This window comes from Urocampus carinirostris, chromosome 1 (genome assembly GCF_059441175.1).
Source record: "Urocampus carinirostris isolate Australia breed hairy pipefish chromosome 1, RoL_Ucar_1.0, whole genome shotgun sequence".
Taxonomy (NCBI): Eukaryota; Metazoa; Chordata; class Actinopteri; order Syngnathiformes; family Syngnathidae; genus Urocampus; species Urocampus carinirostris.
This window is the reverse complement of record NC_142349.1, coordinates 60,462,631-60,481,981: the sequence shown is the minus strand read 5'-3', so window position 1 is coordinate 60,481,981 and position 19,351 is coordinate 60,462,631. Positions and strand designations below refer to the sequence as shown.

The following is a 19,351-nucleotide window of genomic DNA, read 5'->3' as shown; positions in this document are numbered from 1 at the left end:
TCACATGAAGTGCATTCATTGGAATCATTGCCACTGGGCTTTTGCACTTTTATTAGTTCATTAGGTTGCATTTTATGAGCCATGCAACTGAAATGAAAAGCCCTCTGTGTTCATATATACACAGTACATATATTAATATATATATATACACACACAGTTAAGAAAATAAGTATTTGAAAACCCTGCTATTTTGCTATGCCCCCCAATTAGAAATCATGGAGGGGTCTGAAATTTTCCTTGTAGGTGCATGTCCACTGTGAGAAAAATCCAGAAATCCCAATGCATGATTTTTTAACGGTTTATTTGTGTGATACAGCTGTAAATAAGTATTTGAACACCTGAGAAAATGAAGGTTAGTATTTGGTACAGTACCCTTTATTTGCTAATACAGAGGTCAAACGTTTCCTGTAGTCTTTCACCAGGTTTGCACACACTGCTGGAGGGATCTTGCCTAGTCCTCCACACAGATCTTCTCTAGATCAGTCAGGTTTCTGGGCTGTCGCTGAGAAACACGTAGTTTGAACTCCCTCCAAAGATTTTCAATTGGGTTCAGGTCTGGAGAATGGCTAAGCCATGCTAGAACCTTGATATGTTTCTTACGGAGCCTTGGTTTTCCTGGCTGTGTGCTTCGGGTCGTTGTTGTATTGGAAGACCCAGACACAACCCATCTTCAATGCTCTGACTGAGGGAAGAAGGTGGTTCTCCAACATCTCACAATACACAGCCCAAGTCATCCTCTCTTTAATCCAGGTTGAGGGGGGCTCCGCCCTGCTTTATTCCTGGACCCTGGCTATTTCAGCTGAAAATGAAAATCTCCATTCTGATCCCTGCATAATGCTACCACCCCGATGCTTCAGAGTAGGGATGGTGTTCTTCGGATTGTACTCTTCATTTTTCTTCCTCTAAACACTTTTAGATTAATTATGACAAAACTTTCCCCCATGACTCCTTTGTATCATCCAAATGGTCATATCTGAACTTAAAGACTGGCCTTGACATGTACTGGTTTAAGGAGCGGAACCTTTACTTGCCATGCATGATTTCAAATCATGATGTCTTAGTGTATTACCTACAGTATCCTTGGAAACGGTGGTCCTAGCTCTTTTCAGGTCATTGACCAACTCTTGTTGTGTAGTTTCGGGCTGATTCCTCACCTTTCTTAGAATCATTGAGACCCCACAAGGTGATATCTTGCATGGGGCTCCACTCCGATTGAGATTGACCGTCATGTTTAGCTTCTTCAGTTTTGAAATGATTGCTCCAACAGTGGACCTTTTATCACCAAGCTGCTTGGCAATTGCTCCGTAGCCCTTTCCAGCTATGTGGAGGTGTACAATTTTGTCTCTGGTGTCTTTGGACAGCTCTTTGGTCTTCGCCATGTTACAAGTTAAAGTCTTACTGATTGTATGGGGTGGACAGGTGTCTTAATGCTGTTTACAACCTCAAATAGGTGCATCTGATTAAGAATGATACATGGAGTGCAGGTGGACTTCTAATGGGCGGACTAACAGGTCTTTCAGGGTAAGAATTCTAGCCGATTTCAAATATTTATTTGCAGCTATATTACACAAATAAAAGTCATGCATTGTGATTTCAGGATTTTTCTTTTTAGTTTATTTCTCTGAGAGTGGACATGCACCGATTAAAATTTCATACCCCTCCATGATTTCTAAGTGGGAGAAATAGCGAAATAGTAAGGTGTTTGAAAGGCTTTTTTTCTTCGTTGTATATATCCTGCACATCTCAATTATGTAAATTTCAACTTGAATCCATGACGAAGTGATTATTCACTCTCCCTATGGCACTTTTAAAGTCTTGCCACAATATCAAACAAAATGCTGACTTTGCATTTGCTGGTCCGGCTCCTTAATTGCTTTGGTCGGAAGCGATTGAAAAAGAGATGAAGGTGTTTCTGCAGTCAGGCGAGGTTGTCCCTAGCTCTTACTTTTGTCAGCACTGCTTCCCGTCTTCCCGCAACTAATTTGCTTTTCGCTGCGTTAATTAAACAAGAAGTAGTGCGAGACGTTCGAATGCTCCTCGCACTTTTAGCATCATGGTGACTGACAACTAGAATGATTAGTTGGGATTTTTCCTCTTTAGTCATTTGCTTCCCCAATGGACTTGATCTGTATTTGGGAGAAATCTGAATTCATACGCAAAGATACTGTAGACCCCTCGAAGATACAACAGTTATGCGTTCTGAGGTGGGGTTCGCAAAGTCAAATTGTGGTATCACAAAGGAAAAGCCAAAAGCAAATATATTCTAAATACCCAGTAGCCCAGATAAGAATATTTAAGTGACACAATATGTGTAATATATATGTATATGTTTAAATAATGTTGTAAATATAAATCATTTAAAAGGAAAAATTAAATTGTATTTACCTTTGATATTACTTGACTTGAGCTGGTCAGGTGGAGTAGCAGGTGGGTGCAGAGACAGCGGATTAGAATTCGAACTGATTTTTAAACTTCCCCTTGCGATGATCGTCATGCACTTAGAAAATTTCCTGGTGGTAATCGTATCTTTATTTTTAATAATCGTCCCGATTCACAATTGGTTACAACTGCGCAACTTGGGAATTAATGTGCCATTTTCCTAATAAATGCGAACTTTGTTTCCATGCTTATCATTTTGATTCTCTCTTTAGCACTGAAAGCCTTAGGGACCATAGCAAATAAATGCAGTATAAAAAAAAATACAGTATTGTATCAGCGACTCGTAGTCTTTTTAAAGCTCGAAATTCTGAACTGAATGAAGACCGAGAAAGGCATTGTGGGAGTGAGTTTAGCCAATAGCATATATGCATCTTCATCATAAGATAAGTAACAGCAAACCAGCATCGCATACAACGTGGAGTAATAACAAACAGGCCTCTTGGAGACCTATGACACACAGCCATACGCACAGTTTTCAGCATGCAAAATAATTTTTGTGGATGCCTTATGTTGGGGAAAATGAAAATACTATTCCACATCGTAAAGTGAAATCATAGTAAGGCGGCAATACTGAATTCCAAGGGTCAACTGTGCTTTATAACTGAAACAAAAATTAAATGTGACCTAAAATGGGTGATTTTAGGATGAATACATTGTTAAGATAACAGCAAGGTGGCTGGGTGGTTAGCGCACAGCCCCACAGTGCGAAGATTAAGGGTCCAACTCCAGCTACCGTGCGGTGTTTGCATGTTCTCCCCGATTGTTTCCTCCAGGCACTCTGGTTTCTTCCCACATTCTAAAAACATGCATGTCAGATTAATTGGCCGGTCCAAATTGTCCCTAGGTGGGAATGAGCGAGTGAGTTGTCTGTCTCTGTGTGCCCTGTGACTGGCTGGCAACCAGTTCAGGGTGTTCCCTGCCCACTGCCCGAAGATAGCTGGGATGGGCTTTGGCACCCCCGCGACCCTGGTGAGGATAAGCGGTGCAGAAAATGGATGGGCGGATAGATATGTCTCACATAAATCATGATCTTTCCTCAGTTATCTAGACTAGTTCTGCTCCCTTTGCTGGATGTTGTCTCCGTTTAAAAAGAAAAGCAAAAGAGTGTAAAACTGTCCTTGATGTTGATCCTCTAGTGGCCCAGAAGGTGGTGGCCATGAGGAAAAAGCAGCAGCTCTCCATCGGCCCTTGCAAGTCCTTGCCGAATTCGCCCAGCCACTCGTCTGTCCCCGCCGCCTCCATTCCCTCTGTTCACATTAACCAGGTAGGACCGGAAGGGACGTTTGCAGGTCTGGGGATCTTTCAAGATCTCTTGGTGTTTAGACACTTAGATGTCAAGTCAAGTCATGTTTATTTGTGATGCCCTTAATCACAAAGAGTCTCAAAGGGCTGCACAGACCACAGATGATTGCAAACCACAGACTATTATGACAACTCCCCTGATCTAAAACCTACATGAGGGCAAATATTACACCGATATTGTCAACATAAAATATAGGTTAATTATATGCTATAGAAGTGTGTATGTTTGTGTGCGTGTGGCGTTTGCTGTAATCAACAGGAATCTAATAGTGTGAATCTAATCTAATTTCGTCTTTAAGTGTATTAGTGTTTTTTTTTCAAGAACAATTTGCAGCTGATGTTAAGCATGTTACATAGTCCCCTTTACAATTAGCGGAAAATCTCATTGATATTTTGTACATTTTCTGTCTTTCATCAAAACACTACTAACAGATGGTTAATTAGAAACTACAAATTGATGTTTTTTGTGGTTTTGTAGATGTAACAAAGTGTTTCAGCATCAGGGTTGGGTAGGGTTACTTTAACTTGATTACTTCAATTACTTTTGGATTACTCCAATACCAAATATGCTAATAAAAGACAAAAGAAACTAAATATGAATAAAATTATGACTCACAACACGTGGTAAGCTTTTTCTCCTGGCTTTGATCTCTTTGATCTCCGGCAAAACTAACATAAAATGCGACAGAAAGAAAATAAAAATAAATCCAAACAGCTTGCCGACATCATTTTTGCCGTTCCACGTATTCCGTTACTCCCCAAGCCTGCACAAAATTTAGTAATTTTATTCATATTTAGTTTCTTTTGTCTTTTATTAGCATATTTGGTATTAGAGTAATCCAAAAGTAATTGAAAGTTATCAAGTTAAAGTAACCCTACCCAACCCTGTTCAGCATCGTTATACTCTTAATAAACTACCTTTCTGCCAATGGGAGGAAATTTTTTTTTTTTTTTTTTTTTTTGCATTAAAGTTGGGATATCTTGATTGATAAAGCATCTTCAAAGTTTCTTAATTTCCTCATTCAAAGGTTTTGAGTTTCTCCTTTCACTCATGTGAGATTTCGATCAGGGGATGGTGTAACAAAAGGTCATACTGTTCAGCCCTTTGAGACTTATTGTGGTTAAGGGGTATACAAATAAACATGGCTTGACTTGAAATGTCATTCCCAATATGCCGTACCAGGATCCACAAATAAAACGGTAAACATTTAAAACTAGTAGCTTAAAAATATTGCACTAGAAACGTTACTGAGTAAATGGATGTAAGTTTTTGAAAAGGCTACAAGAACAACTGCATTTACTGTACAGTATATCCAAGTGCCATTGCTTTCATGTTAAAAATGCGTTGAAAACTGAAACAACAGCAGCATCTAGTGGTTGCGGCTTTGTATGACACCCCATTTTCAATAAGTTCTCCTGCATAGTTGCTGCAAAAACTGCGTCTAATTTAACCTGGTGATCTGAGGTCCTCTCCTTCTTTTCATCAACCGTGTCCTTTCTCCTCTCCTCTTTCTTCTTTTGTCCCTCTTCCTCAGGCGGCCAACGGCGGCTGCGCCTTCAGCGACTACTCCTCCTCGGTGCCCTCCACCCCCAGCATCAGCCAGCGCGAGATGCGCATCGAAACCATTGCCGCCTCCAATACGCCCACCCCGATCCGCAAGCAGTCCAAGCGCCGCTCCAACATTTTCACAGTAAGTATGCGACAGCTGATGCAAAGCAACACCCGCTCGCACTACTAGGGGAAGGGCGTAGCTTACTCCGATCACCGAAGAAGAAGGGGCGGTTAAATATTCCAAAAGTGCCCCGGAATCCTTTCATTCTCTCCTATGCAGGCTCGTACACACACAAAGGGCACTGAAAAAAAAGCACTATTTATATTTAGATCCCTTCAAAAAGCCACAACGATTAACACTGTGGAAATTGTTCTTGTCCTTTTTGTTTTTTTCCCCTTGAATTGGGTTTAGTGAGCGGATTAGGCTTCTCACGGAACCTGTGACGACGGAGCACTCCCTGCACTGTCCAATCCCAAATCTTACACCCACCCCACGTCTTCTCATTCTGGATCCAACACGTTTGACATCACATAAATAAGCCAGCTCTTATAATTAGGCCCCTTCAAAAAATAAAATAAGAAATCCCACCTGTCCCTAACCCCCGTCTTTTCTTAACCCTCCCCCAGTCCGTGTCCTGTCGCTTTAATCGGCAGCCTGTGGTGTGCCCTAACCACTCTGAATTTCCTTAGCGTGTCTTTTCGATATAATTGTCTTCTTGCCCTTTCTGCCTATGTTCCTTCTTCCTCATCCTGGTCTCACCGAGCCTCAAATTTGTCTCAGAGATCCTTGCAGAATTTTGACATCAGGGGTCACCAACTTGAGTAGCCTGCAGACCAGTTTCCAAAATTCTCACCAGTGATGAATTGATGTGATTTTCTAGAAATTTTGACAAGACATTCTTGACCTGATCAATTCTTCCAAAATTATTTGTAAGCTTGCCCTATTATCCCTATTTCTAATCACTCATTGCCCTTATAAAATAAGGATGTTTGTAGGTGACTGACTGAGCCTATTTTACCCTCCTTCTAATTATTACGACTTAATAACAATGTGGTAATGACATAGTAATAAACACCTTATTTTACAAATGCCTATCAAGCTGGTAGCTCTAATCAGTAACAAAACATAGCTCTCAGCTTCCAAAAGGTTTATGACCCCTGCTCTAAATGATGTACAATTCACAAATGTTCATGTTTGAGTATTGAATTTGAGACATATTTTTCACTCTCAGAAAAAAAGTGCATTATTTTATGGTATTATAGTGGCGTTCTTATGTGTATGATTCTTTTTAACCAATTCACCTTAAAAAATACCCCTTAATTATTTCAATGGGCAGAGATGGAGTGATAAAAAATATGAAAGCTTCGGGGCATTCGCTTGAAAATAAAATAATAAGCTAATTTTTTTTGTTTTTTTTGTAATATTTATTACTTGGTAATATTTTTTATTATTTTCCTGAACTTTTTATCGAGAATATTTTAATTCATTCTTCATGGATTTAAAAATATATTACACATTAATTGTAAAGAAATGTGGCCATGTTACACAGTTAACTCAAGTTTTATTGTTCTATGGTTTTAATACCGTGTGAAATAGTCCTATTTTTAGCCGCCACCATATTTGTTCCACCCCCATCAGCCCCAATAAAATAATGCTGCTGTCCATTTTTTAAATTGACATGTTCGTCCCCTTTTACGTCCTCCCCAGGGAAAATTTTGCACACAATCCCATTACTACCCCTTCCCCTCCATTTTGCTCAGTACTTGAGCAATGCACGTTGACAAGGAGACAAAGACCGTCTCATTCCTGCGCAATGTGTAGGGGAAGTGGAAGGAGCAAGGGACACAGGATTATTTTCATCAAGAAGGGTTGGGAGTACCTTAGCTTCAACAACAATTGTACATGGCAAAAAATAATGACTTGTTAAACATTAAGACATATTCCTATCTCCAAGAGGGATGGTTCCCTTGTACTTGCCTAATAAGTGGAAGAAGGACGAGGAAGATAAACAAGAAAAAGTGGATTGGTGAAGGGGGAAGTAATGAGATTGTTCTACATTTGGCAAAACCCTAAAAAAAAAATCAAATGACCGTCCCTCGTTTTTTTCTGATAGTGGGGGCGAGGTGAGATTACCCCTTCTGTTCCACTCTCTCTTCTTTGGTCTCAACGCTGACCACCCCCCCTGTCCTCTACCTTCTTTCCTTTATCTTCTACCGCCTCATACGGCTGCCGCGGTTGCCGCGCGTGGGCGGCCCTCCGAGCAGTCCAGGCCTTTCTTCTATACCTCCCTTTTTGTTGTCTCCCCTTCCTCTTCCACCCTCCCCCTCCCTTCTTCCTCCCCCTTGCTAGGTAGTGACTAACCATGTCCACCAGAGACACGATCCGCTCCTCCCCGTCCGCGTGATGGAGATGCCAAAGCACGCCACCTACCCGGTGTGGGTGCCCGAGTGGCAGGCCGAGAGAGAGTTTCAGCTCATGACCTTCTGAGGAGCAGCGAGGAGGAGGAAGAGGAGAAAGGGTGGGAGGCGATCTCAAGGAAGAGGAGGGGGTGTACAGTTCATAGAGCAATGAAGAACCTTATTTTAAGAGAGAGAGGATATTTCCAATCATCCCCCCCAGTTTTTCAAATCTTGTATAAGTAAGTCACGCTGTGTTGTTGTTGTTTTCTTATCGTTTTTGAGGGACGTAACAATGCCTTAACGTCCCAACAATTAACAAAAAATATACCGTATTTTCTGCACTGTAAGGCCAGTGGATTATAAGGCGCACCCCCCAAAAATGGTCTATTGTTTTTCACATATAAGGTACACCGCACTACAAGACACATGGATGTATTACAGTATATATTAGTGCAATGATCAGTTGAAAAGGATCACTGAAAATTGTATGCAAATCGCAAAACATCGAGTGCAACGGAAATCGAACCCGAGTCGCGGCAATAAGAACGCCAAAACCAACAAGATGACACATGAAAAGGCATTCTATCTTGCCTTAGTATCTCACCAGAAATTAATGATTGAGAATGAAAAAAAGCACGAAGAGGGAAAGAACTCCTTGGTGTATTTGAGGATTAATCAAACATCAAATAAACACATTTTACATTTCTCTAACATTTATGTCCGGCACTCTCAAAACTGAATGATATTGAGATTAAATCGAATGCCTCATAGTGTGACATATATATGACTGGTGGTCTTGTGGTTAGGTTTCGGCCTTCTCACTGCCGCAACCTGCGTTTGATTCCTGTTTCACGCAATGTTTTGCGATCTTGTTCAACGACAGTTTTCGACTGCTCAGTCTTTGCACTAATATATGCCGCAGTTATTTGAATGTAATAGATAGATACTTTATTCATCCCCGTAAAGAAATTCACACTTCCAGCAGTATCCTTGTGTTGACAACAAAACAACAATAAAGTAAAAGGAATATCATACATAAATACCCAATGTAAAGTGTTAATATAGAGTATTTAAATAGTGCTACATAAAATACTCACTGTAATAAAAATAGGGTAATATGCAATTTGGTGTGTGGTTTAATGTAGGCTTTTACTCCCCCGGGTGGACTTAAAGAGCCTCACGGCATGAGGAAGAAATGATGTGCAACTGTTATACACGAATAACTAGCTCTTACTGTAGTTTGAAATCCATGCGCCCTTATAGTTCGGCCCGCCTTATAAAAGAGAAAAGTATAACAAAAGACTATTTTTTGGGGAGTTGCACCTTTTAATCCAGTGCGCCTTATTGTGCGGAAAATTCTGTAAATTTTTTCTCGCGTCCCTTGCTGCCACCCTGGATCACGCCATCCTTCTTCCTAGTGCTTCCATTACGAAAAACTTTTAGCGTCCGTCCTTTTATTTGTGTCGACAAGCACATTCAGACATTCAGTGCCACCGACGGCTCCAGACGTCAAACCTCTGTTTCTCGGCAGTGCCACTGACGGCTATAGACGTCGAAACTCCATTTCCTATAGAAATATGCTGGCAGTGAACAAGTTGGGCAACTATATCCCTTTTATCGTGCAGACTAGTGTCTGGCCCCTTTGCCCCGCACCTCCGCCCCCTCCATCTCAATATCCTTCAGTTAACTACAAGGGCTTTCCTATTCCTCCCTTCGGAGCTTTTGAATCGCGAAAAACGGAGAAATTAGCGTGATGCAGACTGCAGGGACTGTACCGGAAATGCCCCGACATTCCCCCCCCCAACCCTCTCCAGACCCTAACACAATATTCCCAAACAAAAAACAGTGACTGTCATCGAAAGGACACGCCCCTTAATCCCATTTTACATCATGCCTGCCTTTTTGCCAATAACCAGGACTGAAAGACTCGAGTTGCCAAGTTCTTCTTTTCTTCTCCTTCTTTTGTTTTTTTCTTTGAATCCTTCTCGTTTGCAAGATAGAATAGAGCAGTGTATTTATTTTATTTATTTTTTTATGAAGGCCTTCATAAAGTCAGTTAGTATAGAAAGCTGGTGTAACACCGACCTGTATGAATGTAGTTCCACTTGTATGTAATGTCTCATTCTGGATTGATTTATTGCTCTGTTCTTTTTTGTTTTTTGGGTCCAAAAGTGATGACAAACTCTCGCCGGTTTGCTATTTTCTATCACGACTCCGCCACTTGACAGACCGTTGTATATTCTTGTATTGTATTTAAATCTATACACACACAAAGGAAGAACATATATGAAATACTGCCTTTTTCTTGTCCATCCTATACTTTGTGGGGAAACTGCAAATGTTTTCGGCTCTTGATCTGTTGAATATTTTGAAGTGAAATTTGTGACTTGCTTTGTATGGTGTCTGTATAGAAGCTCAAACAAGTCATCAAATCAATAAAAATATAAGAGTCATGAAAAAAAAGTCGGTGCAAGTCTCACTCTCTTCACGGGCAACTGGGTGTTATGGGTTTTTTTGTTTTCCTCTTCATGTTCTGAATGAGATCATACACATCTGTCCTGATGTTTTCCTTTTTTGGGGGGTTGTAATGCAAAATTGGAAATGTTCTTTGTTCTCATTTGTGCAGGAAATATGTGATTTATATGCTTTTGCTCTTTTAGGAGTTTGCAGGACGCTGCTGATACTAACTTACTAATCCCTTCTCCCTTTTTTTTGAAATTTTGAATGTATTGACTGTTTAATGCTCAAGCGGAACCTCCTTCACCGTCAAACCGGCTGCAAAAGGGATCACGGAAAAAGGGTTACAGGGCTGAGTCATGACTCAAAAGAAAGCTGATTATCAATATGTGGTCGTCCTCAGTGTTGACATGTGCGTCAATTGTGGTCTTGCTTTTGCACGTTGGTGTTACTGCTATTTGTCGCGCTGCTCTGCTTTTTTTGTCTTGGAGCTGTTTTGGACTTTTGTGTTGCAACTCACATCCAAACACAAGCACACACCTCCATACACACTACAGACAAATGTGACGTCACGGCCACGCCGGCTGATTGTGTGTCTCGTTCTCCTTGCAGTCGCGGAAAGCCAGCGAGCAGTCAAAGAGCGTTGAGAGTAAGACAGACAGCATAGGCAGTGGAAGGGCCATTCCTATCAAGCAGGTGAGCAGACTCAGTTTCCCATAATGCACCAGGTGAGTATGTGGCGTCACATGTCGGGATGATTCAAAAGAAACTTGTTGCATTGAGGCAGTGTTTTTGAAAGTCTCGACCTGTATAGTAAAGCTGATAAATCTGTTTACGTGCCGATACTAGTTTTATTTTTGAATGCCTTTGAATGGCTTTTTTCTGCTATAAAGAACAAGAAATTCAAGGAACAATACATCATCTGGTTCTTATATATGTATATCGTTTTGGTAGATAGGATGTGATGAAAAAATTGTAATAACAGGGATCATTTCTATAGTTTTTGACTTGTGAAATGTGATGCTAAGTCCCTAGCTTGGCCTTTTGTGTACTTTCTATGAAGTCACTATCTTTGATTTTTGCATTTCGGAGATGGAATATGAGCTTGCTCTGTCCACTCCACGCATCGGCCCGGTATTGCAGTACCTCCGGGAACGGTGCATTCGCAATGATCGCAGCAAGGCTTTAGGGCTAGGACCTTAGCTTGGCCTTTTGGCTGAGAATAAGTGTCCCGGCTCCTAGGCCTTGTAGCGTATTATGAACTGACCGATAACGGATAATGGATAATGAATAACGAAGATAGATCAATAACCCTTAAAAACCCCAAAACCCCATATCTTGCTATTCCACTAGATAGCAGTAGAGGCACTTGTTTTATCATTCATTCAACTGAAACAAGGTTTTGATTAATTTGCTTGGTCGTTTTATCTGTCATGTGTAAAATTGTCCGCTAGGGAGCAGCACAGCACAGTAAAAGCAGGAATTACAGCACAATACAAATTTCCAAGGGCCGCTGTTTTATTTCTTCTTTAAATACTTGCATTAGTAAGCAACTTGAAAACGAAACCTATAGACAATCAACATTACATGTCGGTGTTTCTAAATAATACATTGTATTCAAAATGTTGCCATCTTCATTCTATTTTGGTTAATTGATGGTTTTTAATGTTTTAGTTGGAAAACATTGTAACCAGTTTTCACACGGCTCGCACACAGCACAGCTTTTACACTTATTTACACACAAATTACTAACGTTCTAATAATAGTTAGAATTGGTGTTTGCATTTTGAGATTTGTTTATTTGCAAATAAACATGAGCACAGCTTCATGCATGTTTACCTTGATGCATTCAATTTTGATTTATTTTACATTTGCAAATCAAATAATGTATTTTTATTGTATTGTAAACGTTTAATTACATTCCACACAAATAGTACAAGTACTTATGAGCATGATTTAATACATTAAATAAAATAAATGATACTTTATAAACTGATACAATACAGAATTAAATAGGTAATTGAATAGGTAGATAATCTGTTATTGTTGTACACAGATATTAATGGAAAAGGATTATTGTCCTTTAAAAAAATATACAAATAAATAAATACATGTTGCCCTTTGAGACTTTTTGGAATTAACCACCGCATTTCCCTCATTTTAAGGACCATTTTTGAATGGCTTACATTGAAATGTGGATAAAAACATGCAATTTGTTTCTACTTTTAAGGACCAATCCAAGAAAAGTTATAATATTTCAAGTGAAATAAAATATAATTTAGGGATGTTTTTTTTTCCCTGTTTTATTTAACAACACAGTGGCGGGTCAAAATGACCCGAGGACAATATGACTGTTAATGGCAATACGAATAAATGTGACTCGACTCTAGTTTAAGGTATTGAAATGTTTCATTTCGACAGGTCTTCCATCTGTTCTTTTGATTTGCAAACAAAAAATTACCAGATTCAATGCAAAAAATGTAATAAACTTTTATTATACTGTGCTTATTGTAGATAACAAAGCAGGAAGTTAAGACACGCACACACCTCAAAGACATCTTGAGCATAAATCCCTCTCATTGTTATGTGGCACCAAGTATCATAGACCCCCGCCCAGCCCCCAACTACCCCCCCCCCCCCCCCTTGCATTTTTTCTTTATCTACAAAGGAGGTTTTGGAGGTGAGAAGGGGATGTAGTGTGACTAACAGATCTGCGGGTCAGTCAAATGGACAATCAAGGGGGGATCAAAGTGTCAATGTGATCTTAATTACCACTGCCCCCACCCCACTCCTTCAAGCAGGGCCAAATTACTCATGGCAGGCCGAGAAACCCCCGCGACACAATGCCCCCCTCCCGTCTTTAAAAATAGTTAGCAAGGATAACACTGGACTCACTGTTGAGTAGGTGCTGACTGATGAGACGCACACAAAGTGAAGTAATTACGGCATCACATTTTCTGGAGTACTGCCTAGTAATGGATTTGAGTTTAAGGTACACCGATACATCAAGGATAATCAATATAAAACAATCTTGATACTTTAGATAGATAGATAGATAGATAGATAGATAGAGCAAGGGAACCCGATTTTTTTAAACTAAGTGCTACTTTTTTGTGACTAATTTGCATTAAGGGGTACCAGTTTTGTGATGAATATCTGTGGTATTACTATGTTATTATTATATTACTACAACATTGTAATTGTTAGGAGTATGATTTAAATGCGCTCAAACAACCACTAAATATCTACCTTTTATAAGGGCACTGGATGATTTACATTTATGAATTATAAAGTACTTGTAAGAATCATTTTGAGAAAAATTGATGAATACATTTAAATACATTAATCATATCAAAGATTATCATGCACGTTAGGAGTAAACAATTCCTAGAAAATGATAATGACCCATCTGCTTTTTTCAGAACCAGTCCATTGGCTACTCACGTGTTCTTGGGGGTTACTTTGGAACATATAAAAACACGTTGGTCAAAAATAACACAAATTGGGTGACAGAGATATATTACTTATAGCAATTAAATTCGATGTCCTGGTTTGTTTTGTACAAAACAATTCAATATTTTAGGATACAAATTTACAAATTGTCTTCTGCAGTGTAACGCGAAGGGAAGAAAAACTTTTTGCTCACCTCTTAAGTACAACACAACCATTTTGGAAGGACTTTGTAAAGAATGACTAGTAAAAGAATCTGGTTTTCTGAGTTATTTAGTTCAATATGACACAAATTTATTTTCTTTTTCTAAAACGTTTTTTTTAAATTTCTCGAACAGAGTTAATTTAGACAAATCAACCCCGATTACATTCTTGAAAATAATGTAATAGTAATGAAAATGTTTTTTTTACTTTAAAAATAATCAGCTTTATTTTAGTTTTACTTTTTTTTTAAATTTTGTAACAATCAAAATGGTTGTTTCAAAATACCTTTAATAATTGAACGCTTCCACCTTTACCATAATTGGGTATTAACTAATTATTTTTCAAGTGATTTTTTTATTTTATTTCCCAAAAAGAACTGAACATATTTGATTAAATCATGTATGCAGTATAATAAGATAATATAGGATTCCCCTCATATATATATATATATATATATATATATATATATATATATATATACATGTATATACATGTATATACATGTATAGATATACATATATACATGTATAGATATACATATATACATATTTTTATCCTTTATTTTTTGTATTTGACCACACCTATGTCTTTAAAAATATCAAAATAACTAATAAGATATCAAATTGATCTTGTGTATCATGTGCCCCTCCATCCACAGTCTCCATCCCAGCTTCTCTTTGTCGGTCGTCAACGAACATGACACAAAATGAAAAATTATTCCACGCGTCATTAAAGATTTTCACATTATTTCCACGTCTTCTATCGATCAGCTCCACGTCGGCGATGAATAATACGGAGAGGAAAAAGCCCTTTTCTGATTACGCGTATGGATTAATTCACGGCTGGGAAAATCACAAGATGAACAGAATATTTGCTTGTAGAACACGCGACGGCGGCCCGGCTGCCCCGGCGGCAGCGTTTTAGCCTCCGTGATTAGAAAGCCGTGTTCCAACTTGTTTACATTTTTTTTTATTGATGGCGGCAAGGAAGGGGGGTGATTAGCTGAAGGACATCATCAAGTTTACCATAATAGCATCCATGAAAAAAGTAATAAGGTTTACAGCACTTATTTGAAATGGTTGTAAAACCTAAGGTAGGACAGTTAACTCAAGTCACATTTATTTGTATAGCCTTTAATCACAAAATGTCTCAAAGGACTGCACAGGTTACAATCACACTATCCCCTGATCTTAAACCAACGTGCAGGCAAGGAAAAACTCGAAACCTCAAGAAGCTCAATTGTCACCAAGTGCCCCACATCGGTGACTTCTGCTGTCGATATTATATTGACAATTATCAGAGGTGGGTAGAGTATGCCAACATTTTAGTAAAAGTACCCAGAATAATATGACTCAAGAAGAAGTCAAAAGTAGTCATCCAAATAATGACTGCGTATACTCAGAGTTTTTTTTGGGTGAACAAGTGTATTAAAAAATGTATATACCGTATATGAATAAATAATGCAGCTGAGTGGTCAGCACGTCCCCGGCACAGTTCTGAGGTCCAGCTACAAGCCTTCCTGTGGGGAGTTTGCATTTTCTCCCCGTGCTTGCGTTGGTTTCCTACCAGATTCCAAAAGCAGGCATTCAAGGTTAATGGGTCGGTCCAAATTGTCCTTAGGTGTGAATAAGCGAGTGAGTTGCCTCTCTCTGTGTGCCCTGTGACTGGCTAGCAACCAGTTCAGGGTGTCCCCTGCCCACTGCCCGAAGATGGATGGGATGGGCTCCATCACCCCTGTAACCCTACTGAGGATAAGCGGTCCAGATGATGGATGGATGTATATACAAACCTATATATGTTTATATAACATATATAATGTGTGTATGTATCATTAGGTATGTATGTGAGACTACAGCTATACATGCTGCGCTCACAGTAACGTAATAAAAAATGTTCCCAAACCGTGTTCACAAGTGCCACCTGGTGGTTTTCTCGGTCACTGGGTAAATGCCAATAAAGGAAACGGGGTCGCTGTCAAAATAAATGTGCCTTAGCAAAAACGCAGACGTGTACTTATGTAGAGGGCATTTAAGTAACAGGTTCAATGTGGCCTGATGAGTAAGAGTACAGTATCTTCTTCACAAATCTACTCGAATAAAGGTAAACAGTAAAACAATTTTAAAATACTTAGAAGTTCAAAATGTAAGTAAATGTAATTTGGTTTTACCCAACTCAGATAATTTGATGGGCCAATAATATAAAATAAATGCGTTCATTTTTTCAAGATAAAATTTCTGTTTCACTGTTCCTAAAACAAACAAATTAAAAATCACTTTACAGCTCACGCACGCACACAGTTTGGGATTAGCATGATTGTCGGCACCCAGCCTAGTGCCCAGGTCACCGACGGTCAATTTCCTGATGTGTTAATCAGGATTAAAGGCTGCCGTTGGGCCTTGCAAGCAAACACACCTCCTCTTCTTCCTCCCTCGCATTCCCTTCTCCAACACACATACACAATGGCTGCAAAAGCACAAACAGCGGCCACGTTTAATCCCCTAATTAAGCGTGCCCCCCTCCTCAGCGTTTAACAGCAGAGAGCCCCCAGAAAGCGTTTGGTCACCCCCAGCCGAGAAGGTCGCTTTGTTTACTGGCGGATTCACTCGGAGATAAGGAAACCTTAAAACCCCTCCTGCCCTCTCAAAAAAGGCCTTTGAAGGGGGGCGATCACAGTATCACCGTCCCTAATCCCCCAGATTAGCTGAGGTCTTCCAGAGTTCGCCATGTTATGTGTATGAATGGAGGGAGGAGGCCTGAATGCGCCCCCAAGGAACAGCAAGGTTCAGATGGTCACCACACTCGCTCACTTGCATCACTAAAGATGGCACGGATTCAAATAGGGGAAGGGGTTACGGACCTTTTTCTAGATCTTTTTCTCTGCCCTTTTTATTTTAACGTAAATTATCTTTATTTTGAAACCAGTGATTTGTTAATAAATCAAATACAGTTTAAATAAAATGGAAAATATTTTGTTAGAAAGTAAGAAATAAATGATGCAATATTTATGGGGAATGTGTCAAATATGATAGGAAATCAAAACAATAAAACCAAAAATATTTGATTAAAGTATAAATTTAAATACAGATGCCTCCCAACTGCTAATGAATACATTTGACATTTACATTTTTTATTTTATATTTTTTCTGTATCGAGTATTTCTTTTTAACAAGTATTACAACAAATACTTTGAAAAAGGGCCATTTATCAGTTTTATAACATTATTTATAGTCAAGTTTATTTGTATAGACCTTAATCAGAAAGAGTCTCAAAGGGCTGCACAGATCAAAGACTATTGCAAACTACAGACCATTATGACACCATCCCCTGTTCTAAAACCTACATGAGGGCAAATAATACACGGATATTGTCAACATTAAATTTAGGTTATTCATTTGCTATAGAATAGAAGTGTGTTTTAAGCTTAGATTTTAACAGTTCCATTGAGGTTGCAGATAGAATCTCAGGGGGAAGAGCATTCCACAGCACCGGGGCCCGAATGGAGATCGCTTTCGAACCTGTGGATCTCTTCTTGGCTCTTGGGATCACAAATATTCTATTCAATCCAACCCCAAAATTCGAGCTTAAAAAAAGAAACTCATCCTTTTCTTACCGATTTTTAATTAAAATTCTAGGGATGCGTGTGAAAGAATAGTACTGTACAAGTTATACATGAATAGATACAATAATTGTTTAAAAAGTTTTCAGTTTTTTTTGTTTGATCAAAAACTATTTAGGGGTAGCACGGCGGCGCAGTGGTTAGCGCTTGTGCGGCACAGTTCATGTCATGGGAACCTGTCGTGGGTTCAAATCCAGCTCCAGACTTCCTGTGCGGAGTTTGTATGTTCTCCCCGTGCTTGCGTGGGTTTCCTCCGGGCACTCCGGTTTCCTCCCACGTTCCAAAAACATGCATTTCAGGTGAATTGGCCGGTCCAAATTGTCCCTAGGTGTGAATGGGCGAATGAGTTGTCTGTCCCTGTGTGCCCTCCGATTGGCTGGCAACCAGTTCAGGGTGTCCCCTGCCCACTGCCCGAAGATGACTGGGATGGGCTCCAGCCCCCCCGCGACCCTAATGAGGATAAGCGGTACGGCTAATGAGATGAGATGAGAAAACTATTTAAACAGAGGCTTGTTTGAAAAAAATGTTTTCTTGATAAAGGTACTGAATATATAAAAAGTGTCCGTTCATTTTTTCTTAATTTGGCTCTCAGAAAAGTAATCATTGACCAATATTCTTACTTTTCTCATCACAATTGTTAAACTAAATGAAAAAAAACCCTCAACATTTCAACAAACCTAATTTAAATGCATCCATTTGATACAGGAATGTTCAACATCACTATTTTTAGAATGTTGCTGATACTACTAGGAGCTATTTATTTCCTTTCCCAAGCACCCTCAATTATGACCAATAATTGAGAGAATTTTTTTTTTTTAAATATTAACATAACATTTGTATTCATTAAAATTTAATGCAATTAAGTGCATTTTATCATTTATAAATTTGTGTCAACAATTATTTAAAAAAAAATCCACCCAGGACAACCATACACTTACCCATTTGTTTTTTGTTTTGTTTTACTTTGATAAAATCTGGAGTTCCCGCCTTTAAGAATTTTATTGTAATTTATATTGAATGTTCATCTCTGCTGATGAAGGGTTGCATGGCACAGAAACCCGGCCCTTGTTGTGTTGTGGGCTTAAAGTTTGGTGTCAGGTTGGGAAGCGCAGAGTGGAATAAATGTTTGGTGAATGTGTGTGTGTTCTTGACTCTAGCCACATCCCGTTAGGAGGATATGGCTTTGGTATTCAAATCGATACAGCATTAAATGTTAAAAGATTAAGATGCACAATACCAGTTTTTATGGCAAGCTGATACCAATACTTTTGAGTAGTCCTTCATACTGATACCATCTCCATATTTACCTAAGTCTTCCCCTCACGCACAAGAGGGACTTTTAATTGTATTGCAATACTTCTAAATTGCACCATAGTTTTCTTTTATCTCATCTCATTATCTCATTAGGGTTAGGGTCGCGGGGGTGCTGGAGCCCATCCCAGCAATCATCGGGAAGTGGGCAGGGGACACCCTGAACTGGTTGTCAGCCAATCGCAGGGCACACGGGGACAGACAACTCACTCGCTCATTCACACCTAGGGACAATTTGGACCGGCCAATTCACCTGAAATGCATGCTTTTGGAACGTGGGAGGAAACCGGAGTGCCCGGAGGAAACCCACGCAAGCACGGGGAGAACATACAAACTCCGCACAGGAAGTCTGGAACTGGATTTGAACCCACGCAAGAGGTTCCCAAGACATGAACTGTGCCGCACTTGTGCTAACCACTGCGCCGCCGTACTGCCCGGTTTTCTTTTATATTAAATGAAATTAACAGTTCCTAATTGTAAAATAATTGCTGAGGGCAACCAAATCTGGCATCATGGACCGATATCTTAAAATAGGGCTGGTATCAGCGCCAATACCGAATCAGTACTCGCCAATCCTAATTTGTCGTTTGACTGTTGAGAAAACCGGCTTTACAACTTTT

General features: G+C 39.5%; 1 protein-coding gene and 1 pseudogene across 1 annotated transcript in view; both read left to right on the top strand.

Annotated features, from left to right (window-relative positions):
• Nucleotides 1–19,351, top strand: part of LOC148376454 (arf-GAP with GTPase, ANK repeat and PH domain-containing protein 3-like) — a 165,608-nt gene that overhangs the window by 52,914 nt on the left and 93,343 nt on the right. Inside the window, exons 7-9 of the mRNA XM_088347315.1 lie at nucleotides 3,576–3,703; nucleotides 5,277–5,432; nucleotides 10,763–10,846. Coding sequence (XP_088203441.1) covers nucleotides 3,576–3,703; nucleotides 5,277–5,432; nucleotides 10,763–10,846 — 368 coding nt within the window. The remainder of the gene's footprint in view (nucleotides 1–3,575; nucleotides 3,704–5,276; nucleotides 5,433–10,762; nucleotides 10,847–19,351) is intronic.
• On the top strand, nucleotides 11,138–11,318 carry LOC148376459 (U2 spliceosomal RNA; annotated as a pseudogene).